The sequence below is a fragment of the Gobius niger genome, assembly GCF_951799975.1.
Source record: "Gobius niger genome assembly, chromosome: 5".
In the NCBI taxonomy this organism is placed as follows: Eukaryota; Metazoa; Chordata; class Actinopteri; order Gobiiformes; family Gobiidae; genus Gobius; species Gobius niger.
Genome location: NC_136856.1, coordinates 39,111,589 through 39,139,202, shown reverse-complemented (window position 1 = coordinate 39,139,202; position 27,614 = coordinate 39,111,589). Strand labels below are relative to the sequence as shown.

Here is a 27,614-nt window from a genome sequence, read left to right as displayed (position 1 = left end):
CAAAGAACCGAGGAAGGAGACCAAAACTGATTGGCAAAAAAAAATCTTTTGCTTTTGTGAAAGCTGAACCACTTCTGTCAGTCTCCCAGATGAAAAACACCAGTCTGTGTCCTCCTCCAAAGGCCTGAACGCTCTGTTCCACCTGATGATGTCACAGGGTGGTGCCTCTCTCAAGTCCGGGCAGTTCCACCTGATCGCTTCAGTGCTCAAATGGCCTTCTCTACAGCTCACCTGATTGTTTCTAGCTTTAGTGTGTGCAGACATAAGAAGAGCCTCTTGCTCACTCGTTTCCCGCTTAAGACTTTAAGTTTAAATGATGAATTAAATGATTTAGGCGAGAAGGTCCGGAGATTCTCAAAAGTGCAGTTTGTTGGCCCGGTTGGCACACTTAAGTCCCGGTTTGACCCGGTTCGGCCTGGCGCGGGTCGTGGTCATACTATGGGCTGGCTGCGGTCCGTCGTCTCCGCTTTCTTCAGGTGGACTTTGCTGAAGGACTGGATGGAGCTGAGCAGAGCTGCGCGGCCGCTGGAGGGCACTGCAGGGGGCGCTACAGGGGCTGTAGGGGGAGGTGGCGGAGGAGGCGGGGGAGGTGGAGGGGGTGGGCCGGCTGCGGAAGGAAGAACAACTGTCAGAAAATAAAAATGACCGTGCTTAATGAGCTGCTTTCATTGAGAAGCTTTAGTCCTACTGTTGTAATACTCAAACCTGGATTAATCCCAATTTACTCCTGATTCCATCATATCTCCATGAGAGCAGCTCTTCACAACAGTGACGTGAAACATTATGTGAGAAACAGGAAGCAACGTTTACTTCCTGTGCGTAATGAACATTAAATATTTCATTACTTTCAGCAAAAAAAAAGCAAAAATAAAAACCAGCAGCAGCTTCTATCAACCGTGACGGAGTTGATGGAAACAGGAAGAATCGTGGTCTTCACGGTTTGCGAAGCTTTGAAGCAAAAACTGAAAAGGAAATAACATGAAAACAAAAATGGAGACAAACAGATCCCCTGTTTGGTACCTGAGGGTTGATACCAGGACTGAACGAATGGAGGAAGTTTTGTAGTTACAACAAACATAAAGACACATAACAATGCAATTACACAAAAGAATGTGGGACATTTGAAAATGTATCTATATAAATTTAACACAACAGCAAACTTTTGAGGAAAAATAAAGTAAGAAATGTGTCATAATTTGAAGGAATAGGCCACCGTTTTTACATACTGAGATATAAAAAATTAACTTTATTTATTCTATGATGTCATAATCTTAATAAAGTTCAGACTTATTTTTTCCCATGAATTGTATAAAACTGATTAAAGTGTGCCAGAGATTAATATTTATAATGAATATGTAATATTTAGAATTTAATACAGGTATAACCCTAACCCTTATTAGTCGCACCACATGATGAACGGTCGCACCAAATGACAATGACACATTCAAACAAATCAAAACCATAAATTCAAGGCAAAAAATAACTTTTTTTCTAATGAAACAAAATGAAGTGCTTTGAAATTTAAATTTAACACTTTTTAAATAAAACCAAAAGGTCTTTAAACACACATTTCATGAGCCCTTTTTTATTATTAAATATTTAATTTAAATTAAATTTAACATTGAATCAAGCTTAAGAATTGAATCAAGCTGATGATTTCGAATATCCGGGTGAAAATGGGCCATGTTTTTACATATCTGAGGGGAAGGAACTGGAGCACTCATTATGTACTTTGTGGACAGGTGTGAGCGCAACCACCTGTGCTTGAACACCAGTAAGAGGAGTGGAGATGGTAGGTAAGTAAGTAAGGAGATCAACTTCAAGAGGAAGACACTACCACACAAACCGCTGAACATCCATTGAAGAGGTGGACAGTTTCATGTAGCTGGGTGTTCACCTCAACAATAAACTGGACTGGTCCCACAACACCAAGAAGGGCCAAAATTGCCTCCTTCTTCTTAATTTGGGAAACCTATTATCTGAAACCACTTTTTGATTACAAAAAATGTTGAGAATACAATTTTCATATTTTAAGCTCAAAAATACATAGTCCGTGTCAGATATTCTACGTTCCAGTCATTTTAACTCTCTATGCTGTAATTTAAGGCAGTGTGAGTGTGACGTTTAGGGACATTCTGTTCAGCCCTAGTGTCAACCCTGCGGGATGAAAAGTCCCCACCTCCAAATGTGAAACCTTTACGTGAACATGCAGCAGACAGACGCACACAGACTCATCTCCAAACAGAGTCTGTTAGAGGGACAGACTCTGTGGACATGTGTGTTTTAAGATGGCCGCCCACCGAGTCTCCAGACGCTGTGGAGAAACTCAACTTACAGGTTTTTTGGCCCAATTTGCTCTGAACAAATCACCTTTAACCTAGAAACGAAATAACTCCTCGCTCTCCACAATAATCAGCTGAAATGTTGCAGAGTCACTGTTTGTCCAAGATTTATTATGAATATGCAAGTTACAGAAGTTTCAAATTGAACTAAAATATTTGCTGTTAGTTGTTGTTGTTTCTTTTTGGTACACAGGATTTTCACATTAAAGGTCCTATATCATGCAAAATCGACTTTTTGGAGCTTTTAGCCATGTTGTTATGCTATTTCCTTATCAAAAACACCCCCAGAGTGGTTTGTGGCTTCATTCACGCAGCTCTCAGTAATCCTCCTGAATCCTGCTCTCTGAGCAGCTGCTCCTCCCTCTCCTCGTGAACGGCTGAGTGTTCAGTTGTGTCGTAACAGCGGAACGGAAGTGCTCGACGTCTGTAATGTAATGTCTTAATTCTATGCTTACGGCCTGATTTTAATTTGTAAAACAGCGTTTTCATTATTTCTGTCGTAAGAGAGAAACAAAGAGTAAAAAAAAAAAAAAAAAAAAAAAAAAAGGATGTGCCCGAGGTGCTTCCAGGTCAGCTGAGGCCAAAACAAACACATGGCTTCTGAACAGATCAGTCATATTTGTGCTGCAGCTGAAGATGGAGCTCGTTACCTACTCTGGACACAGCTGTTTTTTATTCTTAACTAACGATAATGTCACGGACGGAGAAAAAGAAGCGCGTTTGGCTACGAGGACGAGGAGTTTATATTCAACCTTTTTCAAGAAGAGGCCACTCAGCTGTTTTTTTCTCCGGGATTCAGCGACTATCAGCCAAAATATTGTTTTTCTGTGACTGTCTCTGATGGATGTTTGGTGAACCTTCGCCAGAATCAAAGTGGATTAACTTTTATAACCAACGCGAGTCCCATCATGTAAACAGTGATGGACCAGAGCGGTGAGTCAATCCAAACGCGGGTTAGCTTGTGTGTTAGCATATTAGCATGTGTGTTAGCCATTTATGAAGCTGTGTTGCAGATGTCAACTCCGTATAACTGCATCGTGAAGTAACTTCACTTATTGTTGTTTATTTATATTACGGTAAAGTATGTGCGGAGAGAGGGGGCGGAGTTAACTGAATCGAAGCGTTGTGTCTTCCGGGTTTGAAAAATACCTCCAGAAAACACTTATATTTATCACAAAAATGAGTGCTCCATAATGGTAGAGGTACAATATATCATATAAATGCCTATACTTAACTTTGGAATGGCTAAAATAGCATGATATAGCTCCTTTAAGTTACATTTCTCATAACTTATGTCACAACTGAAACATAAATCTGAATTTTACGCTCAAACAGTTACTCCCAGTACTCAAGTAACATTGTAACCAAGCACCTTTTGTATATTAGGACGTTTGCGCTTTAAAGCTGTACTGTAGGCCTTTTTGTGAAGCACTTTGGTCAACAGCAGTTGTTTTAAATGTGCTATATAAATAAATTTGATTTGATTTGAAAGCTGAGCTGAACTTGATCGTTTCGTTACGTTAATGTGGAACCAAGACTTTTGTTGGTTTATAATGTCATTTTTATATTATATATATATTATTAAATCAAGTTTTGTAAATTATCCACGGATCATGAAATAGGCCTAAAGCTGAGCACGTTTAATCAAAAGGGAAGATTTACTGATTAAAGAAGTCCCAAAGGGATGACACATGGCCATCAGGGGGAGCTGTTCCCCCAACATTGAGCATTGACAGAGCGTAGCCGAACCAACTCTTTTTGTTTCCAGGCGGCCATTTTAAAAGGATTTACAATCAGTGACAGAAGGCAAATCCCAAACCTCAGTCCATCATCGACAATGAAATGTATGTCATTATATCCTGATAACTTTTATTGTTATTTAAAGGAAAAGTCACTAGATTTTACTCCAAAATGTCAGCTATCCAAACTGGGGTGTCTTTTATCACTGGTGCATTGTGGGAGATGGAGGATAACGGTCGGCGGAAGGACCGAAGTTTGAGATAAGCCCAAAAAACAGGAAAAACTACATTACCCAGAAACACGTCAGAACTGAGCATGCTCTAACGGGAGAGACGCACAAAAGAGACAACAATAAAGGGTTAATGAAAGAGAGAGAGACAAAGTGTTAACAAGAGAGAGAGACAACAAGTGGTTAATGAGAGAGAGAGAGAGAGAGAGAGAGAGAGAGAGACACAACAATTGGTTAATGAGAGAGAGAGAGACGAGGGGTTATAAGAGAAACAACAAGCGGTTAATGAAAGATAAAAAGAGAAAAGACAACAAAGTGTTAATGAAAGAAAGAGAAAACATTAAAGGGTGAATGAGAGAGGTAGAGAGGAGAAGAGAGGGAAGACAAAAAGGAGAGAGCGAAAAGAGAAAAAGAGGGAGAGAAAGACAAAGGGTTAACGAGGGAAAGAAAAAGACAACGGGGCTAGTGAGAGAGAGAGAGAAGAGAAGAAGAGAGAGACGAGAGCTGAGGGTGAGAGAAGAGATGAGAGTGGAGAGAGTAGAGAAGAGAGGTGGAAGAGGAGAGGGAGAGAATAGAGGAGAGAGAGGAGAGAAAGGAGAGGGAGAAGATACAGAGAGTACAGAGAGGGGTGAGGAAAGAAAGGAGAGATAGAAAGGAGAGAGAGATTGAAGGAGAGAGAGAGAGAGAGGAGACAGACAGATGAGATGGAGGAGAGAGAGCGAGAGAGATATAGGAGAGAGTACAGAGAGAAGAGAGAGAGAGAAAGAGAGATAGACAGATATGACAATCATGGTCATACACAGAGGAGAGAACTTGCCACACTGACTCTGGGTTCAGTGTGAGCGAGGTCTGCTCATGGTCGGAGAGTATCCAATCAGATTCAACAAGGAAAAACATTTTTTTTTAAGTTTGGTCGTGCAAAAGTTCAGTATAGTCTTTGAGAATGTCTAACAAAATGAACAGAAATCGATTTGGTTTGTAGTTATCATGAAGCAAACTTTCCATCACTGACCTGTAGGGGGCGGTGTGGGGGACGAGGGACACGTGGGAGGAGAACTGGCTCCAGAACCTAGAGAAGACTAAACGTGTCAATGAACAGTTTGTGATTGTGCTGAGTCAGTTTAGTGAAGCGACTCTGACCGGAGTTATTGTTGTTTCTGACGGAGAGCTCCTCCTCGTTCTCAAATGCCGACTGTCGACACTTCTGCAAAACACACACATGTTCCACCGTTTAATAACTGGATTTTCACTTTTTTTTCACACAGTACTTGTTACTTCTATTTGAATAATGTTGAAATGAAGTATCCATTTCTTGGGCAAAATAAAATTGTCACTTAAACATTTAAGTTACTATGTGCATTTATTATTTTGTTACTTAATTCATTGTTTATTTCTATACGTTTTTGCGGTATTTTCAACAATTTTTTTTTCATTCGTGTTTTGTTTCTCATCATTTATGACACGACTAAAACATGAACAAAACTTTTTACTCACAAGTACTTAACTACTCTTACTTAGTAAATATTTTGCCTACTGCCTCTACACATTAGTTCAAAGCATTTGCTCTGACGGATTTTGGATCTTGTTTAGTTTTTACTGACAAAATCCTCCCTCCTGTAAAGTGTGGACTAAAGTGTGGAATAAAAACCTCATTTGGAGAAAACGGCCCTAGAGTCTGCGCCCTGTGTATATTTCTCCTGTCTTTAGCCGTTGCTGTCTCCCACAAAGGAAATGACCATATTTGGATGACAGTGCCATCTCGGTCACAGCCTTTCATGCTATACGTAGATACCAAACTTGCATGTATTTGTGAATGAATAAGTGTTGGAAAGACCAGGGAGTGACCAATGGCCGCTGGCTGCTCTGCTTTATGCCCACGACACTAGAGGCCGCCATTGCTGTAGTACCTCCATATCGCCGCTAGTCGCCCCATTGAAAAGCACTTTGGACTTAAGACGCATTAAAAACAACTTTAAAGCCTGGTCCAATTTTTTTGAACTATCAAGAGCTAGATATTCCTCCTGTGATAACGCTGGGTTAGTTACAATTAAAGAAACCAGGCTAGCTTTCGTACAAAGAATTTTAGAAATCTCGTACTTAATGAGGGTCGGACTGTTAGCATTGGAGCAGTGCGAGCTACATGTCACGCAAGGGCGGAGTCTACAGTGAAGATCCCGCCCTCATGCCCTTTTTAGGAACATCAGAGCTGGGGAGGGGGCGTCTGTAAATCCGCCATGAATTCCTCCACGAGCGTGGTCATTATGGTAAACGGGGAGGAGTGAGCAGAAGCTGTCCATTTATGTATACAGTCTATGGGAGCCACACAGCCATGTTGGAGTTACTTCCTGGATAAATCTCTGACTCAAAGTGACAAAACGTCAGAGAATAAACATGGTGAAAAGATAAAAAGAGACAGTTTGGTCAATGCTGAGATTTTTGTTTTCTCCTTAACAGAGTAAAAGAAACGAAGCAAATTGATGTTTTGATCTGCCTTAAAGGGACATTACTTTAAACCCAGTGACAGGACGGTACCTTCCGTGCGAGCAGCTTCCTCCTCTTCCGCTCCTCGTCGGAGCAGTGGTGCGACTGGGCTCTGGTCAGACGCCGGTGCTGATGCAGCTGCAGATGAAAATGTTTCAGTGAATGATCAGTCATTCAGACCAGGACCAGGACTAACCCGGGACTAAAGTCTACAGTGTAGCACAGACCTGTCTCTGCTCCTCGTGGAGTCTTCGCTCTAAACTCTCTCTGGCCGTTTTCAGAGCCTCCTTCAGGCGACTCGGCACCTGCAGCACAGACACACGCTTTGGTTTGTCTCAGGAACATATTGGATTTCATTATTCATCACTTATTATTTTCATGTCATGTCACAACGTTGTAAACAGCCTACACTTTAAAATGGAGTTGGTGCAGCAGAGAAGTCTATTGTACTACGATAATTACCAAATGCCAAGTTTCAGTGTTTTGGACAAAAACTGCGTCCATTTCACTTTACCGACTTTTGATCTGCATTTTCATGGTTCTTAACTCATTAGTAAAAGGTAGCAACATATTATGTGACATTGTCTACAAATCTCATGACCAATTTTCACAGTAAAGGCACCCAGCTTCCTAAAGGCCTATGAAGACATAACACAACATAACAAACGATAAGTGTCTATCAGGTTCCACTCTGAAATTATTTACAAAACACTGCAACATATGAGATGATATTGAGTACGAACTTGTGACCATTTTTCACCGCAATGCTACACAGCGTCCCGGAGATCGAGGGCAATTATGAAGCTAGAGTGCTCCAGATTACACAGAAAAAATAGTAAGACTCCTTCACGTCTGGTTCTGAAGTCATTTGCCAGTACCTTGAGCTGCTGCTTCTCCGAGTGCTGCAGCTGGACGTCACTGAACAAACTGCAAAAACAAGACATTTTTACATCACAGCTGGATTTAAATGTGATGAATCTTGTTGAAAATCGTACGGGGTTTGGAGCAGTGCAGACACGGAGGGCATCCCACATTTACAGGCCTCAGCGGAGAGCAGCGACTGCAGAACTGGAGCTGGAAACACAGGAAGTATCTTCAGAGCAGGAAGTGTGTGGAGATAAAGACGCAGTAAAAGCAGTGCTTATAGGAATGATGATACCTTCAAGTTACAATGATTCTAAAACCAGGGATGCACCGATGCCAGTATCGAGTATCAGCTCGATACCACATGCTTGCATTCCTATATAAGTATGTATACTTGCTTAGAGTCACAGTAATGGCCACTTTACTCATTAATGTGGTTCCCCATTACCAGAAACCGATACAACTTGATGTGCAGCTCCTACTCTCCACTGAGGAGAGCAAAGAGCAACAAACTGGAGAATTCTTCAGTGGAAACACAATATTCCACATAGAGACAACACGCCCTAAATCAGAGTCTGAGCTGGATTTGACCAGAGCTAAATGTTGTATCGTTGTACCTCAGCGCTGAGAACAGCAGCTAATGTTGTCCATCCAATCAAAGTTTATTTCTATAGCACTTTACAACACCAAGAAGACCACAAAAAGATAAAAACAATTTGAAAAACACAAAACACACACAAGGAGTTTGTAGTATGTGGCGAATGCGAAAAGAGGCCAGTTAGTAGTAGCAGTAGTAAATAGCTGAATAGAAAAAGACACACATATCCAAAAGAAGGCGAGGCTAACATGCTGGATCCAAGAGTGAACTAACTGAGTGAATGAAAAATGGTCTGCACAGCAACTGGAGCTCCCAAAACGATTTTTAATGGGCAATTAATCGAAATGTAATCAAAATTGCAATCTCTCCTTTGGTCAATCTCAATAATCGTCACAGGACTTTATAATGGTCAGGTTTACAGCCATTTCTTTGGCACAAACAGCACCTAGTTTGTGAGTTTGGACGAGACAATGGAAGACTTTTGTGCGTTAAATGAAACTGGAGGAAAGCTTTTGTTTTTGTTGTGTTAAATTATGATACAACCTCTCTTAAAAGTATACTTTTCTCAGGTAAATGAGCTGTCTGAATGACTGTCTATAAACCGTCTAAACACTAAACACACAAAAAGTATGTTGTACAAATGTATCAGCATTTGGTATTGGCAAGTACTCAAAGCAAAGTACTCGTATCGGATTTAGAAACAGTGGTATTGGTGCATCCCTATCGAAGAGAAAAAAATCTGCCAGTGAAATGGAGCTCAGCAGTCCTGCAGAGCTGGATGTTCTCCTCACAGCAAGAGCATCAAGACGTTCTGAACACGTGCTAGCCCAGTTACAATGTTACAATGCTACAGCTCATTGTTGATGAAAAGTGTGCAATAAACTACACATTCTCCTGGTGCTGGATGTAAAAATCACATTCAGAATCTCCACAGATTTTTTGAAAACTTAAAATATCTAAAGTTCACACAAATTTCCTTGTTCAAACATATCCTGTTTTGTAAACCTAGATATTTCTACAACTGCATTAAAAATCTCTCTATCCAAGCGACAGAACTTTAGCAGAACTGATGACGCGGCATTCCATCTCCAAAACCTTCAGAAAAAAGGAAAAAATATGACGGGAAGTGTATGAAATGCAGTTGTACCATAGTAGTTTAGGAGTGAGAGAATGTGAGGGCATAGAATGGATTTGGGAAGACAAACTCTCACCAACTTCAGAACCTCAATCTCTACCTCGGAGTTCATCGTCTGCTCAGAAATCAGACATGAGAGTAAATGTAGGTCTGAATAAGCGAGGGGAGAGTGGTGCGTTCACTGACCGACTGCAGAGTGTGGGACATCTGTGAACTGGTCAACAGGGACGGAGTCTGGAGGACGACCGTACGTCATTTCGTACAACAGCACGCCAAACGAGAACACGTCGACACTCTCTGAGCTCTGAGGAGAAACAAGGAGATGTTTGACTTACTCCTGACACAAACTCAGTCCCCATCAAAAGTTTAGGACCAGTTTTCACATTTTGCATGGTTGGATCTAAACAAGTTTCCAAGTAGAACTACAGTCTGCTGATGAGCAGGCGGGAGATTCAACAGCCCTTAGTGACACGTAGGCCGTACACAATTCAGATTTTACAACATCATACCGCTGTTCTAAAAGGGGATTTTGCCCATATTAGCATTTAGCCGTTGTTAGCGTAACTTAAAGGAATAGGCCACCGTTTTTACATATTGAGATATGTTCTTACCTCACTTTAGACGTGTTAATATATCCCCGTCTGGTCTTTGTCCGTGCGCTCACACATACGCAGCCTCTCCCACATGTCATATAGCTCCAAAAAAGCTCCCGATAGAAGCTACCAAGCTCTTCCACGTGTTCCCTATTTAAATAAAGTTACGTGAAGTGTTTTCATGCGAAGTATATTTACACAGAAATGTAGCATGTCGATTTTATAAGCAAATAAAAAGGGGGACTATATTGTGAGGCATAATGATACGAGGAGCAAAACGTCCGCGCACGGACAAAGACCAGACGGGGATATATTAACACGTCTAAAGTGAGGTAAGAGCATATCTCAGTATGTAAAAACGGTGGCCTATTCCTTTAAGCTGGTAAGCTACATTTGCATGTAGCTTACCTTTATAGTTCATGTTTTAGCTGCTGCATTTCTGTTTTATTTTCCTTGGTACCTAAGAATGATTCCCTAACCCCCACCAGAAGTCAGCATTTGTCCACATTTGTTCTCGTCGCGGCTTACAAAAGCCGTGTGGTGGAAACAAAAACGTGTTCTGGGTAGAGTCGATACGCGGTCAAGTTGTGCTATATGGAATAGAGCTTACGTGGGCCGAGGATAGTTTTGACGGACATCCAATCAGATCCTCCGGCTCAGAGCTGGTGAGAGTTTTTTGGGTCTTCCACTTGACTATTTTATTCTATAACCCTCAGGATCTTTTCAGAAATTCAAAATGACTGTTACTTTGTTCCACCTCAGCAGTGATGGCCTTGCCTGGCAATACTGAAGTTCTACTTGGGACCTTGTTCAGATCCAAACATGCAAAATGTGATCTTTTCTTGCCATTTTTCAACTTTTGATCGGGATGATGAGAAATAAGTGTTCCGTCATTTTATGATTTCGGATAAAAATACAGCATTTAGATTTAATGCCAGTTTGATACAAAATCCCAGACTTTGGTCTATTTTTTTTTAACACTGTGAGGTCAGAGTACTCCTCGTTTTTTCTTACGTTGATTTTCCTGAACTGTGTGAAGGCGGGGCGCAGCGCAGAGGGCACTCCCAGCACGCCGTTCTCCAGGTCCAACAGTCTGCAGCCGCTGTCCTCCAGCAGCACGTTCCCGCAGTGAAGATGGCCGTAGAACAGACCGGCGCCGTGCAGCAGCGACAGGGTCTGAGGAGAGAGAGGGTTAGACTACGACTGGACCGGGCGCTTGAACCAGCAACTGGAGCAGGGCTGACCTCCAGGATGGTGCGTCCGTACAGTCTGATGTGCGGCAGGTCCAGGCCTTGACTTTTCTTGGGACTGTAGTATTTCTTCAAGAACATCTCCCTCGGCTTCACCTGAGAAACACAAAAGAACAAAAACAATTGTGTTCAACAGAATCAGACTGTGGACGATAACACGCTCAATACGGCCAGATCTTTTGTTTCTTCTTCTTCTTTCGTTGTTTCGTAAGCAAAAGGCTGTAAACTAGACTAGGCTAATAATCGGAACTAAAATGTGACACGGACCTATATCTCATGGTGAGTCTTCAGCTGCTTAAATATTTGGAAAATCATATTCACAGGATTTCTGGTTGGTTATATTATACAGTTACTTCACCATTAAACATATAGGCTGCGACACATTGACACGTTAACAAAATCAGTGCTTTAATAGAATGATATGAAACATGATGCTCAGCTTTATGTTTGTTTGTTCTACTTCATTTTGTGACTCTGGTTAGATACTTCAAACATTTTGGAGAGAGTGAGTGCATACTTTCTTTCCTTCAGAAAACACGATGACGCATTAACTCCATTAATTGGCCTCCTGGCTCCGTGCAGCTCATGGAGAGGACGGGTGTTTACGGCAGGTTACTGCACTCCTGGTTCACACCTTCACCACACGGGGGCTTCAGGGCAATCAGGTGTGTGGAAAAGGGATGCCCAAACTTTGTGTGGAATTACGAAACTTGCAGTATAAAGGGCTATCTCTGGAGATGTGTGCCAATTCAACAAGTCATCTGCAATTCTTCAAAAGGAGACACATCCAACCACATTGAATACATAGGTCAGGAACTGTAACTGCATCAGGACACAAGTGGACCAATAAAGATGAGGGAAAAAATAAACAATGCCTTCATAGCTAGTGTCATTCATTGGAAAATGTAATAATGTAACCGCTCTCATGGACAGACCTGCAGCTGTCTGTATACATGATATAGAACTGCAGCGATAGTACGCAGCCCTGAGGGGTACATGTACATACATGATATAGAACTGCAGCGATAGTACGCAGCCCTGAGGGGTACATGTACTGTATGTATACGTGTTTATACTCTTTTCTACTTGATTCTTGTATCTGCTATCTGCATGTCCCTGTGGTTCCTTAAGATACATTTTAGGATTAGTTAGTTTGGATTATCTTCACTAGCCTTTAAATTAGGGCTAAGGTTAGTGTAGTGCAGGGTCAGCCAAACAGACTCATTTTTTCAGGATCAGGTTTGATTTACATCAGGTCAGGTTGGGGCGGGTCGCATCTCTACAGTGCAGCCACCGTTCCAGCTGGGTTTGCATGTTCTCCTAGTGTCTGTAGGTTTCCTCCGGTTTCCCCTACCACTAACAACATATACATTAGGGTTTGTCAGGACGGTTTACATTATTTTGACATGCGTCCGGTTTGCGTCACCTCCCTCCACAAACATGTAATAGCGGGAGGGGGTGCAGCATGGTTTTTAGCTCCTTGCTGGGATGGGGACAAAAGGTAATGATATTTTGTATGTTTATGGTTCTACTTCATTGTGTCGCTTTGTATTGACTCTTTCAGCTTTCACGGTGTTGTCCCTAAGCAACGTCTGCAGGAAAAAGGAAACTTGCCGCTAAAGGAAAGTGGGATTCATTTTTAACCGCTCTAAAAGTTATGTAATTAATCTGAACTAATGGAAAAAAGTCCTGGCCCTAATGAAAACAGAAAATGACAGATATCTCTAAATGTCCTTTGTTTCTTTTTCACCTTCAGCCTCTCGCCTTAATCTTTCTCCTCCATATTAAGTTTTGCTGACCTCCTCCTCCTCTTCCTCCTCCTCCTCCTCCTCCTCGAGGACAGGTGGGAGGGGGAATCGAGCGGAGACGTCTATGAAAGGACACGCGGGGCGAGACTTGAGCACGAGGACGCGTCTCCATGCGGCACAGAGATGCCGACATGGAGACGGCAGCAGACGACGATTTGTGCTTCCCGCATCTGCTCAACGCCTCTTGCAAAAAGGGCGCACATCCTTCTGCCCAAACGCCGCTGGTCATGCTATATTCCATGTCACTGTCAGCCATTACCCTCAACCTGCTCGTCATCGTCTCGACCTCGCACTACAAGTAATGGGACTCTGCATTTGACTGCGCTTCTTCTTGTCGTTGTTCTCATTGTGTCTGTGGTTCTTCCCCGTTTATAGGCAGCTCCACACTCCCACCAACCTCCTCCTCCTCCTCTCCCTCAGCGTGTGCGACTTCTCCACGGGACTCCTCATGGTCCTCGGTACAGTTCCTAATGGGATGTTGGCCTTTTGGCGACGCCGTGTGCATCGCCTATTATTATATCAATTATGTTATCAGTTTCACTGCGATGTGGATGAATGTGCTCATATCCGTGGATCGCTACATCGCCATCTGCCAGCCTTTGCTGTACGGGGCAACAGTCACGGTGCACAGGGTCAGGGTCGGCCTCGGCCTTTGTTGGCTCAGCGCTGTGCTCATTAACTTCCTGTTTTTCCTTGACAACATGTTCTATCCAGGCAGTGTCAGCAGTTGCTCTGGGGAATGCTTGCATGTCATGAGCTACAATGCAGTACTAATAGACCTCTTTTTGTTTCTGATCATCCCCGTCTCTGCCATCACTGTTTTGTACACAAAGGTATTCATCGTGGTGATAGCTCAGGCTCGAGCCGCGCATTCTCGGGTTACGACCGCGAAATCCCAGGGAGCAGCGCCGGTGAGTAAGTCGGAGCTGAAAGCCGCCAGGATGTTAGGGATCGTCATCATGGTTTACCTCATGTGCACTTTTCCGTATTACATCATCATACTCACTGGCTGGGAGGTACTACGCTCCGACCCAAACGCAATGGCGTCTTTATCTCAACGTCATCCTGAGTCCCCTCATCTATACATTTTTCTACTCGTGGGTTCGAAATTGTTTTAGAAATACCAGATACTGCAGCCCGGTTCCAGTAGGGCCCGCATACTCTAGGCCAGTGGTTCCCAAAGAGTAGTCCGGGGCCCTCAGAGGCACTGCAGAGCGGTCCCAAAAGCTTGTTTACAAAACAAGCACATTGAAAAACCACAGATTTTGAAAGGAAATGTACATTTATTTCCTAAAATGTACCTTTTTAAATCCTTATTTAGCTATTGTATTGTAGATAATATATAAAATTCAAATGAAAAAAAAAAAAGAATATCATGCAAAGGTATGGAAACTACTGGATTAATTCATGGCTAAAAGAGGGGATTTTTAAAGCCATTATTAAATCCAATAATAATTACTGTGCTTTGAAATAATACAATTCACTGAATCTTGTTATTAATTTGTTGTTGTTTTTTAACTCTAAAAACACAGAGTTTCTAAATATCAAAATGCACAGGCCGAATTATGCAAGCTCCCTCTCTCCCGTTACTGCATTTGTGGTTTCTGTGTTCCACATTGTCCACCATACCTCCACAAAAACATGGCAAAGACATGTCTTGTGACATGACATGTTTTTTTTTGTGGAGGTTTGGTGGACCCATTTGAGACCTACAAACGTCTTCTTCTGAGGCACTGAAAAGACACCAAGAGCCCTGCAGCACAGAGGAGGCATCACAAGAGGAGCCACAGGAAAAAAGGAAGGGACAGACGAGGAGATGGTGAAAGACTGTTGTGGAGCAGAGCTGCAGGAGGAGGAGGAAGAAGGAGGTGGAGCTGACCAGTGCAGGACACCACGCTCTGAAACAGGGACAAACACAGGAGGCGCTGCACCGTTTCCCCGACCTCCAAGGTCATGTGGGTCAGGTTGACGCAGTGGCAGCACGACTCGGACACCTGAACACTATTTCATTGTACGCTTGTATAATGACAATAAAGCACTTACTTATATTATAAACATAATGTGCCTCCTCTTTGCTCAGTTCAACCCGGCTTTAGTCCCGGCTTTAGTCCCGGCTTTAGTCCCAGCTTTAGTCCCGGCTTTAGTCCCGGCTTTAGTCCCGGCTTTAGTCCCGGGTTAGGGTTAGCATGGATATGTTCTAACGTTAGCACGGATATGTTCTTACGTTAGCACGGATATGCTCTGATGTTAGCACGGATATGTTCTGACATTAGCACGGATATGTTCTTACGTTAGCACGGATACGTTCTGACATAGTCACAGTATAGTAGCAGTAGTAGTATAGAACAAGTAGATGCAGTGGTAGTAGTAGTATTGCAGTACCTTACAGATATGATCTCGTAGTGAACCGCTCTCGCTGAAGGGTCTGATGAGCAGAGCTGACGATTCACTGACGCTGGAGAATACCAACGGCACCGAGCAGCTCTGAGGACACACACACAGTCAGTCACTACAGCCCCGTGTGTCACACACTCCCACAGGCCTGAACATAAAGTAAAGCACACATACGGAGGGCGCAGACAGCAGTTTGAGGGTTGACTGCAGGTCTTTGTCTGAGAGGAACTTGTCCGGGCCCAGATCCACCTGAAACACACACATATCTACGGCCGTAAATAACCTTCAGACGATTCACTAAAGACTGGGGCACGTTGACCCGGGGCAGAATCAATAAGAGATGGCAGGCACACCATGCCAACAGCTGCTGGAATCACTTTAACTACAGTGTTTCAGAGCCAGAGCTTGATACAGTATATATTAGACAGACCAAATGTCCTGCTCCCACTCTAAAGGCTAAATGAAGGCATCAGTCTATTACTACAGCCGCTAAAGGGTGAAGCAGGTCAAAGCCAGGCCTTACCCAGCTGAGGAGGTACTTCTCTTTAGGCTGCTCCTTGTTTTTGACCATGAAATACTTCTTCCTGATCCTCCAGCCTGAAACACATGCAGAATGGATATGAATACAAACCATGATGAAAAAGTGAACTGCGACTAGATTCGTCATACGCTATAAACAGGTGCAGGAGTTTTAACATCTGAGGCCAATATATGAGCTGCTAAACAGAAGACAATGGCTTGATCCTAGCGTTATGGACAGAGTTGATGTTTAAATGTTTTGCTTTGTCAGCTGTGACATTCCGTCAAATACGGCACTGGGCTCCAACCTAAAATATGGACCATTTACTGGCTGGATTTGGCCCGTGAGCATCAGGTTGAACACTGTCCGTGTCGCCTTCATGAGCAGAGTCACTGCAGAACAGAGCATTCGTTCAAATGATTTTATTACTATCAAAATGTTCCTTTAAAAAGCTCAAAATATAGTCCTGAGTCCAGCACAAACAGGAAACATGTGACTGTACAGCTGGCTTTGATTTCAGTTCATTTTGTTGAATTTCAAGAGACAAACGGCTTAATATCCAGCGCTAACCGACACATGTAAACGAATGGTAACGGCTAGGCTAAGCTACGCCATAGGAATGAATGAGCCGCTAAGCTAACGTTAGCCGCACTTGATAATTTTACAGTTTTTATCCAAACACTGCTCCTGTCCCCCTCATGAACCAAGCACATTTGTTCCAATTTCTGGAACAAATTTGGCTTTACCCAAATCTAGAAGCTTCTTGAAAAAAAGTGTCAAAATAGCAAGAAAAATTAGACAAAAACGAGGACGAAAATGCAACAAATGAGCGTCAAAAACGTAAGGGAAAAAAAAGATGAAAACAATGGGACAAACGACAAAAATGTGTGACAAAAACGCGAAGATTCGATGAGATGACTTTTGTAGGTCTTAGCTTTCAAATGAGGCTCTGGCCTATAGGCTGCAACCTTTGAGATTTGGGTAAAACTGAACCAGAGAAAATGCACTCGGTTAAAGGAATAGGCCACCATTTTTAAATACTGATAAAAAGGGAAACAATATTACCAGGCTTTGCAATATAGTAGCATAGGCGTAGTCATATTTTATCCGCTTAGAAAATGGACATGTTTAATTTCGTGTAACTATACTTGGACTGTGTACAGGCTCATGTAACATGTAAGAGCTTGGTCGCTTCCAACTTCCCCTCCGTTTGGATCCATAGATGAGAAGAGGAGACGCTCTATGCTAATGCCGTCTGTGCTCTGGTCTTCACGTAAACAGACAGCTACATATCAACTTGTCTAAGCTAAGGTAAGAACATATCTCTGTATTTAAAAACGGTGGCCTATTCCTTTAAGGCAGGGGTTAAGAGGTTAACATGGTCCGGCAGCAGGATCCAAGCCTACATTTACACAACAGATCATTTAGTTGTAGAACTTTATCCAGGGTTTTAGAAACATTCAGAAAGACATTGAGCTCGAGTGAAAATACACGGCGCTGACTTCGCACCGGCAGTGGAGATGAAGGCGGATCTCTGTGCTAAACACGCAGCGAAGCATATGACAAAGTATCGACACCCGTTCAAATGAAAATGTAACAACCCAAGTAGATAGCGTGAGTGTAATTATACCCATGTCTTTCAGCGGCTCCTGAACCTCCCATTTGGGGTCCGACCTGAAGAACATGGAAACCTGCTGCAGGGCGATCTCTGCAAAGACAAACAAACACAGATCATCAACGGCTTTCAGACGTCTCAAGTGTTCAAAGCTCAACAAAATCATGCAGGAATTAGATCTGTAAAAATCATTCTGTGAAAAAAGCTTCCAAATGTTGTCGAGTCAGAGTGTAGAGTCTGTAGGAGCGACTTGAGTGGAGAGGTTGTTGGAAGAGTGGAATGAAAACCCGAACCTTAAGAAGAAACTAGAAGAAAATCTCAGACCTGTGTAATTGGTGGAGTAGCTGTTGGGGTCCAGGAACCTCTTGACACTGAGGCAGGAGCAGAGCAGGGGATGCTGGGTAATGCGGTCCAGGTAGGTCTGCAGTCCCCTCTGTCTCTCTGCGATAAACTCCCGATCCATGTTCCCGATCAGCTTCTTAGGCGGCAGCTGCAGCGCCACGCCGCAGGCCTGACGGACGCCACAAAACACAAAAGTCGAGTCACATCGGGAAAGACACTTATGGACGTTTTCAACATGTTTCAGCAGTCACAGGGCAGAAAGAGAAATGCACTGTTCTTATATGTCTAAAAAAACAGTACAGTGGGGTTGCCAAAGTTTCCTCCCTTGGGTGAAAATTTCTGTTAACGTGACGCAGCAGGAAGATGAAATTATCTCTAAAAGGCATGAGGTTGCAGAAGAGGCATTCCAAGAACAACTATATCAGCTGTTTTCATCTTTCACATTTCAAAATAACATAATATAAAACAAAAAAAAGGCCAGAGCAAATGTTTGGCCCCTGCAGAACGAATGCCTTGAAGAATCCAAACATGTCAAGTATCAAAGCTTAAAACGCTTACCTAGGCACCAAGAGTCTGAGTTCTAGTTTGAGAATAGCCCTTTCTTCTTTACAAAAGTCACCCAGAACAAAGAGGTTTCTGGGCTGTTTGTCACACACTGCTCTTTGTAGGTTTATCCATCCATCCATTTTCTTCCGTTTTATCCGGGGCCGGGTCGCGGGGGCAGCAGTCTCAGCAGAGATGCCCAGACTTCCCGATCCACGCCCACCTCCTCCAGCTGTTCTGGGGGGACCCCGAGGCCACACCAGGCCAGCTCGGAGACATAGTCCCACCAGCGTGTCCTGGGTCTTCCACGAGGTCTTGTCCCACTAGGACATGCCTGGAACACCTCCTGAGGGAGGAGACAAGGAGGCATCCGGAACAGATGCCCGAGCCACCTCAGCTGCTCCTTTCTACGTGAAGGAGCAGCGACTCTGCTCCGAGCTCCTCCCGGGTAGCTGAGCTCCTCACCCGATCTCGAAGGGTGCGCCCAGCCACCCTGCGAAGGAAACTCATTTGGGCCGCTTGTATTCGCGATCTTGTCCTTTCGGTTATTACCCAAATCTCATGACCATAGGTGAGGGTGGGAACGTAGATCGATCGGTAAATCGAGAGCTTTGCCCCGACTCAGCTCCCTCTTCACCACGACAGACCGATACAACGACCGCATCACTGCTGACGCCGCACCGATCCGTCTGTCGATCTCACGCTCCAACGTAGGTTCATCCACAGATCTTCAATGATGTGAAGGTCAGGAGACTGAAAGCCACGGCCAAACCTTCAAGTCATCCATCATGGATTTTGGCTGTCATTATGTTGCCCTTTAGATTTTTTTTGTCTACTCAAGAAAGCATAACATTCAGGTTAAATAATAATAAATAATATTATTAATCGCAATAAAAAATGTGGCAAATTATGGCTAAATACATCAGATGACCACCGACGGTCCCACTGCAGTAAAGGACCCCGGCCAAAGAGGTACTCCCCTAATCAGCGAGCAGTTCTGCCGCTGTCATGACAAGTGGACCAGTGAACAATCACTCCACACCTAGACTTTACTCTCCGGGAGAAAGTCTGAGGGGTGGGATTTTTGTGGATTGACGGCAAAAGAAAAGACAAAACTCTAACCCGAGCAACATTTCGAAGAAAAGAGTCTGCGCCGAGAGCTAATGCAGGTCTGAGAGACAAACACCGGCATCGTTTGTAAAGCTACAGACAAACTTCAGTCAGAGGCTTTGGTGGTAGAGCGGGTCGTCTCATGATCAGAAGGTTGGGGGTTCGAATCCCAGCTCCTGAAGATGCATACTGTCATTGTGTCCTTGGACAAGACACTTCCCCCACTGTCTGTGTACACTGGTGTATGAATGAGAGTGTGAATGTGGAGGTGGAAAAGCGCGTTACAAGTCGAGACCAATTCCCATTAAAATTGATGCTAGTAGCACCGCATGGCTCTACTGTGTCTTTTTTTTCTGGAATAATTACACAAACGTGCTGCTGACAAAACCTGAGCCTTGAATTTTCAGTTTGGTTCTTCTGCGATAATGCTGGATTAAGAAACCAACCGTTCAAACTTTTTTTTTTTTTATTAAATTTGTTTAAAGGTCCTATATCATGCAAAATCGACTTTTTGGAGCTTTTAGCCATGTTGTTCTGCTATTTCCTTATCAAAAACACCCACAGAGTGGTTTGTGGCTTCAGTCACGCAGCTCTCAGTAATCCTCCTGAATCCTGCTCTCTGAGGCTCCGCCCTCTCCTGGTGAACGACTGAGTGTTCAGTTGTGTCGTAACAGCGGAACGGAAGTGCTCGACGTCTGTAATGTAATGTCTTAATTCTATGCTTACGGCCTGATTTTAATTTGTAAAACAGCGTTTTCATTATTTCTGTCGTAAGAGAGAAACAAAACACACAAAAAAAGAAAAAAAAGAAAAAAAGAAAAGAAAAAGGATGTGCCCGAGGTGCTTCCAGGTCAGCTGTGGCCAAAACAAACACCCCTGAGCGTCTGAACAGATCAGTCATGTTTGCGCTGCAGCTGAACACACCTGTTCTTTATTCTTACCTAACGATCATGTCACGGACGGAGAAAAAGAAGCGCGTTTGGCTACGAGGACGAGGAGTTTATTCAACCTTTTTCAGGAAGAGGCCACTCTTTATCAGAAGTGTTTTTTTTCTCCGGGATTCAGCGACTATCACCAAAATATTGTTTTTCTGTGACTGTCACTGATGGATGTTTGGTGAACCTTCGCCAGAATCAAAGTGGATTCACTTTTATAACCAACGCGAGTCCCACAATGTAAACAGCGATGGACCAGAGCGGTGAGTCAGTCCAAACGTGGGTTAGCTTGTGTGTTAGCATATTAGCTTGTGTGTTAGCCATTTATGAAGCTGTGTTGCAGGTGTCAACTCCGTATAACTCCATCGTGAAGCAATTTCACTTATTGCTGTTTATTTATATTACGGTAAAGTATGTGCGGAGAGAGGAGGCGGAGTTAACTGAATCGAAGCGTTGTGTCTTCCGGGTTCGAAAAATACCTCCAGAAAACACTTATATTTATCACAAAAATGAGTGCTCCATAATGGTAGAGGTACAATTTATCATATAAATGCCTATACTTAACTTTGGAATGGCTAAAATAGCATGATATAGTCCCTTTAATCGCAATTATTTTGACCATAATAATCATGACTCAAAATGTCATTATCGTCCCATCCCTAATTCAGACAGGCCTCATGCATTCTGGAGACAAAAATGATGAGCAAAGGACTGTTGTGACAAAAATCCCTTAAAGTCGAACTGAAAGACTTTTGTCTGCCGAGAAAAGCCTTTAAAGCTGTGATACTTGACTTTTTTTTTTTTTAATTGCATGATTCCCCAAAACCAGGACTTGTGTTGGTTTCATGTTAATTCAGAGAACTTTCTACTGCTACATTAAGTAAGGACTAAACAACGAGGAGCCGTGCATTACTATGACTTTACTAATCCAGCCAAATATGCTTAAAAGGGCTAGATGCAAGTTAGCCATTTTATACTCACTACTGCCACGCCAGGTCATGCGTGTAACTGCAGCTTCTATATCAAGCTCGTGCATGACGGCACTTCAGACACAAAGTAACACCTTTCTGAGTGACAGTGCAGGGTTTTAGAGGCAGTTGTGGTGAACAGGTCTGAGCTCATTCTACACATTAGGACATTGTTGGAACATGTAGGGGGAGGAAAATACAGAATTTTGACATTTTTAAACTCTGTATAGTCCCTTTAAGTTCTGGGATCATTTTATCTCATATGTGTTGTCAGTCACTAATAGATACAGACGGCATCTCTGGAATCGCCCATATATGGTCACTTTTGAAAACAGTTAAGGGGGAAAACAATTTTGAAAAAATGTAAACTTTCTCTAATTATTCAAAAACTTCTTTAACAAATGCTGAATTATGGATATAGTTTTCTACTAAATAAAGATACAAAGACATGGGGAGGAGCAAAGTGGTTCAACGGCCCATAAATACATGAATAACGGAGAATGCTAACTTGATGCTACATGTTAGCATCGGGCTAATGCTAACGGTTAGCTAGCGCTTGCTACAACTGCCGTTTTTTCACTTCTACTGAACAATCGGCTGTGAGAAAATATCCATATGGGCCCGATTTACACTTGACTTTATTTGTGTGTGATAAATGAGTTCATATTCCACCCGAAAATGGTGAAAAAGAGTGGAAAATTGTGTTTCTCTAAAGATTCTATTTTCCCCCTCGGTGAAGCCACGCCCCCTTCTATGACGAGATGCCGTCTGTATCTATTACGCGTTTATCTGATTCAGCTGTGTCATGCGTTGCTATGGCGACACGCCCACTGCAGAGTGATATCCCAGTGATTTAACTACCGGACTACGTGTGCACGCTTGTTAGCACCCACCAGCCAATCGCAATCGAGTATTCACCCAGACCATGGTATGAACAGATTTAGACTTTTGTATTTAGTCCCATGCCGTGTGTAAAATCCTGTGTCTCACCATCAGGCCGGAATTGAGGGCGTCGAAGTCGCTGTATCGGCGAATCACCTGCAGAAACATGAAGCGCGGTCAGTTTCCTCCCCAAAACAGGTTAAAATTGGGGGTAAACAAAGACTGTGATTGATGGATTACCTGCCAGCTGTTGTCAGAGGACACGCCCCTCTGCACGCGAATGATGTACTCCTGAAAAACACATCAACACAAGACGTTTGTTGTATGCATGATACGATTTTAAGGATGAGGGCACTACACCAAATCAACTTATTTTTAGCTTATAACTGCGTCAAGCCTGAGTGTGTGATCATCTTAAAGGCTGCTCTATGTAGCTACTGGCTATTGACGTTATTAGTACTTAATACTTGTTTTCACTGGATCGATGCGAGCTAGTGCTGGTATGCTACTCTGGATGATGCTAACGTATGGGCTACAGCCAATTGTAGATGAAATGTCACTCACTGTCGCTCTTTATCATTACTATTAGCTAGCTGTCATGCTGCCAACGCCGATGTGTGTCACAGCCAAGACCACGCCCAACTCTAAGCCCTCTGCTCGCCCCTTTTAGATACAATTTTCAAACTTTTCTTGTTGGCGGAGTAAGGCTGGGCACTGGTGTTTAGTTGAGCTTTAAAAAGGTCCTGCACCTGGTTCTTTCATAACATTGATTTTTAATGACAAATCTAAGCCTTTTCAAGGATATACAGAAGGATAAAACTAATTTTAAGGTAAGCATGCGGAATATGTCGCAAAAAAAAAAATAGCGTAAGGCAATATCGGTATCAGAATAAGCCGCAATCTATCGCAAAATAGCGCATTTTTTTTACAAACACATGGAGCATTCAGGAGAAAACGGCCCTACAGTTTACTCCCTTTGTGCGCCCTGTGTATATTTCTCCTGTCTTTAGCCGCTGCTGTCTCCCACAAAGGAAATGACCGTATTTGGATTACAGCGTCCTCTCAGTCACAGCCTTTCGTGCTACACGTGGATACCAAACATGTCAGTATTTGGGAATGAATAAGTGTGGGAAGGATCAGGGAGTCACACAGTGATGTTGGAGTTACTTCCTGGATAAATCTCCAGCGCAAAGTGACAAAATGAAGAATAAACATGGTGAATACAGAGTTTGGGCTGTTTTTTTAAATTCTGACAGTTAAAACTAAGATGTTAAGGAGAAAACTACCTAAAAATCTCAACACTGACAACGGCCAGGACTAATAAACAGCAGCGATTCAGTGAAATTTCCTTTGTCACTTCCCTCTCCCTTTCCAAATCCAGTTTTTTTTTTACGTGTCACAAACTCAAACAGAGCAGAGATCAGTGTGGGCAGATTTCAGCGCTGACTAATCTCTATACGGGTCAATTTCAGGTTAAATCCACTAAAAAAACAAACTCTCTCTCTCTTCCCACTTCTCCTCTTATCTTAACTTCCCCTATTCTTGCTATTTACTCTGCCAGCGACTGTGTACGTTTCCTCCGCTTTCCCCAATCACTTAAAACATGCATAGTAGCGCACTTTCAAAGAGACATTTTCAATCTCAGCGGGACTTTGTGGTTAAATACAAAATAATGTCATGTCATTCAGTCCGTTTTTGTTCTTTACTATTGACTACCTTTATGTATTAAAGGTTTGCAAACATTCCACCAAACAGAAGAGTGTGGAAAACTTGGATAATTAAAAGCAGAGATGGTCAGTAACAAAGTGAAATTGTGCTTATTGTTGCAGTCATATTGAATGCTTCCTAGGACTGGGCGATATTGACAAAAATGATTTTTAAGAAGTATATAAAAATGTGCTTAACATTATCTTAACACTTGAAAGATAAATGGGCAGACAAACAAATACATTTTCCAATTTTTCCCCCTATTATTTTAACCAATAATTTTGAAATTAATTTTTTCTCCCACTTTCAAATTTTCCCCCAATTTTATTTTTCAATTTTTTTTAAAAACATTTCCTCCCTTTATTTCCCTTTTCTTTTTTTTCCTTTTACAGATTTTTCATGCATTTTCCCGATTTTTTTATACCAATTTTACAAAAATGTTTTCCCTCCTCAAATCTATTTTCCCCATTTTTTCCAAGATTTTCCCCAGATTTTCCCAATTACTTTCCAAATGTTTCCCTTTCATTCCCAATATTTGATCACACACCTCTAATGCTTCTAACTGACACTTATGGCCTTCATTTTGGAACAGTTTCTTGATAAAACCCCAAGTCCTGTCATTCCAGAATAACACATGTCCCTGCGCTCACTGAATCGTTTTGTCTGTTCTTTCTGAAGCATGACTCAGCACAAACAAACAGCTCCTGACCAGGCGCCCGGTCATGTGATCACGTTAATGCTATTACTGTGCGTTTCTGCCTGGACGAGGAGCTAACGTGCTGTAAACATGTTTGGGTCACGCGGAACACCATCTGCACCCGCACTGCACCCAACATCTGGGTTTAGGGACGCTCTATACAGCAGGTAGCAGAGAGCCAAGTGTGATGCCATTTTAGGAGCTCAATGAAGTATTTATATATTTATTTATACAGATATTTATATAGATATATAGAGAGAGGAGAGAGAGACAGATTACATGCATTAAAGAATAGGTCAAAATGCAAAGTAAACTGTGTAAATGGATACTGGTAAATCAGTTTTAAACAAAAACCTTTTTAAAGAGGGGTTCCCGAAGTGCTTGCATGAAAAGTTTAGGAACTGTATTTGTATTGTCAGACCTATGATGTCAAAAACATCATGCAATGTCAGAATTTTCCAAGAAACTTAAGTCTAATGCTAGTTTGAATTCAATTTAAAGCGTTAATTTTAGCACAATTATTTAACTTGACAAAGTCTAACCACCAAGCCACTCCATAACTCTTTTAACTGCTAGCTATTAAGTTCAGTAATGTTAAGGGTTTATTTGGTCTAAACAGAACTGAACATGTTCTTCATGCATAACCAGGCAAGGTGCAAATATGAAGACGTCAGGGCTATATTAGGTCAAAATAGGACTAAACCAGGGTAAAATCATGAATAAAATCTTGTCAAACAAGTCTAAACCAAAAGATTTACAGCCCATGAGGATATTTTCATATCACAGTCCTTTGAGAACGAGTATTTATTATTTTTTCCTCTCCTTTTCCTCCCCATTTCCTGACTTCCATTCTGCAGTGGCCAGTGTTTACAGCCTGTAGCCACATTAGCATCGCGTTAGCATGCTAGGCTAGGCTAGGCTCGGCTAACGCTCAGCTGATCTCCCTCCGACTCGCTGTCAACAACAAACCCCGGCACAGGCGCCCATTATCGGACACTCTCACCCGGGAACCACCGCTGACATCCGCATCCACATTTAAAACCATTCTTTAACCAAAACTCTCACATTAAGATGTACAAGTATCAGCGCTAAATCCAAACAACAGCCTTTTTACATTAAATTTAGCGTAGCAATGCGGGGTTTCTAAACATTTCTTGTGTCTTTTAAGAAAATTGTGCATTTTGTTAATTCGATGCATACCGAATAATTGAAAACACTACATTACATCTCACAATGTTGTAATATCAAGTTTAAAACCGTAAATTCATATTAAACAGTTAATTTTAACGTTAAAGCGGCGCTTTTCCCCATGAGGATTCGTTCTTGCCGTACAATGTGGCACTGTGTTTCGCGGTTTCAAAGGTCGTCTTTTAATTAGCACAGCCTTGGCTACTCAGTGTTGGAGATGTGGGGTAAATTCAAATTAAACGTATTTTTTGTTGGTCAAAAAAAGGAAGGAATAGAACAGGACATTTCCTGTGAAAGTGTGTGTGTCATCAGGATTTTGAAATGTCGTTTTTTTTTTTTCAGGAAAACGAAACAGACGCGCAATGACGCATCAATTATCTACTGCAATGCATTTAAGATGAACATGCAGTAATGTAGAGATGAGGGGATAAATAAGTATACTTCAACATGAGAAAGCACTAAAATTGTCAATTCAATGAAACCTGGAATGGGAATTTCATTCATGAGTATAACCTTATGCCAGTAATACACATTTCTGATCTACAGCAATAACACCACAAAGCTGCAAGTGTCTTTTGACAGCCTCGTAATGGTTAACCTATTTAACTATTACGACATTTGGGGGCTACTCTGTAAATGTTTTTGCAGTCTGAAAAGTGCATCTAAGGAGAAAACTGCCAGGAAATTGCTTAATCAAAGCCAGTGTGCGCAGTCAGCTGCTACTGTGTCCAAATATCAAACACTAAACCTAGGGGGGGAAGAGAGAAATCAGCATGTCACCGCTGTCAACCTTCACCTTTACCCTCGTGACAGCAGTGGACTATTTACTGAAGCATTCTGATGAAATAATAACAGTTCGATCAGACGAAATGTGTCAAAAACGAGCACAACTTAGCCATGTCCGATAATGGAACTTCTGACGCAGCTAGTGCTTTGGTGCGCTATTTTTTAAGACATCAATGACAAAAATTAGGATTGTCAAACAGACTAAGTCGTAATTTATGACGTAAAAAGGTGTACCGTGTGAGACTGCAAGTTCTGGCTGGCTTCGATGGTCGCAGTGAGGGGGACAGTATCATCCAGGAGCTGCCTCCCAGGGCTCGGCGTCTCCACGTACGAAGACATCCCCGGCCCCGGGCATCAACAGGCGGCCAGAGGAGAGAGGGTTTCCCCGGGGTAGAGCCACGGGAGCTGAGTTAGGTTACCAGAAGGATCCGACACCGGGAGGAGAGAGCCTGAAAGCCCGCCGAGAGGTGCTAGGAGGGCGGCTGACTGGACACTTCAGCCTGGGATTCATCAAACACGGAAGGAAGCGACTACAAACATGCGTCCATGCGTCACACGTACACACGCAGCCGCCATGTTGGTACGGTACGCCCACGCCCACAACTCAATGTTAGCAAAACTAATAAAATACTATATTATTATTATTGTCCAAGACTTATATCGTGGAACCGTATACACGAAGCGAGTATAATATATAAAATGTGTCTTTTAAAAAAAAAAATACATTTCATATAAGAAAACAAAGTAGAAGAAACAAAGTAGAAAATGGTAAAATAGTAGGAAAAAATGTAACAGCTGAAATTTAAAACTATTGTAATACATACTCAAAACTAAATAGGCTAACATATGGTTTCTATCGATTAATTTGAAAACATTTGTGACATTTT

The 27,614-nt window shown here is 42.5% G+C and overlaps 1 protein-coding gene across 2 annotated transcripts; it reads right to left on the bottom strand.

Annotated features, from left to right (window-relative positions):
- pxk (PX domain containing serine/threonine kinase) lies at window positions 1-27,265 on the bottom strand. 2 transcript variants are annotated; one of them, XM_079556013.1, is made up of 19 exons: window positions 26,962-27,265; window positions 22,590-22,640; window positions 22,458-22,505; window positions 17,894-18,080; window positions 17,585-17,662; window positions 15,958-16,031; window positions 15,609-15,683; window positions 15,423-15,524; window positions 11,227-11,328; window positions 10,997-11,158; window positions 9,576-9,693; window positions 7,788-7,866; window positions 7,671-7,719; window positions 7,020-7,097; window positions 6,844-6,930; window positions 5,452-5,515; window positions 5,324-5,380; window positions 4,375-4,402; window positions 476-607 (listed from the first exon to the last, which is right to left on the bottom strand). In XM_079556013.1, the coding sequence occupies exons 1-18, from the start codon at window positions 27,064-27,066 to the stop codon at window positions 4,386-4,388; spliced, it is 1,533 nt and encodes a 510-aa protein (XP_079412139.1). In that variant the 5' UTR covers window positions 27,067-27,265; the 3' UTR covers window positions 476-607; window positions 4,375-4,385. The 2 variants fall into 2 exon arrangements, with proteins under 2 accessions (XP_079412138.1, XP_079412139.1); XM_079556012.1 differs by lacking the exon at window positions 4,375-4,402 and having other exon boundaries at window positions 1-607.
- Window positions 27,266-27,614: the final 349 nt, after the last annotated feature.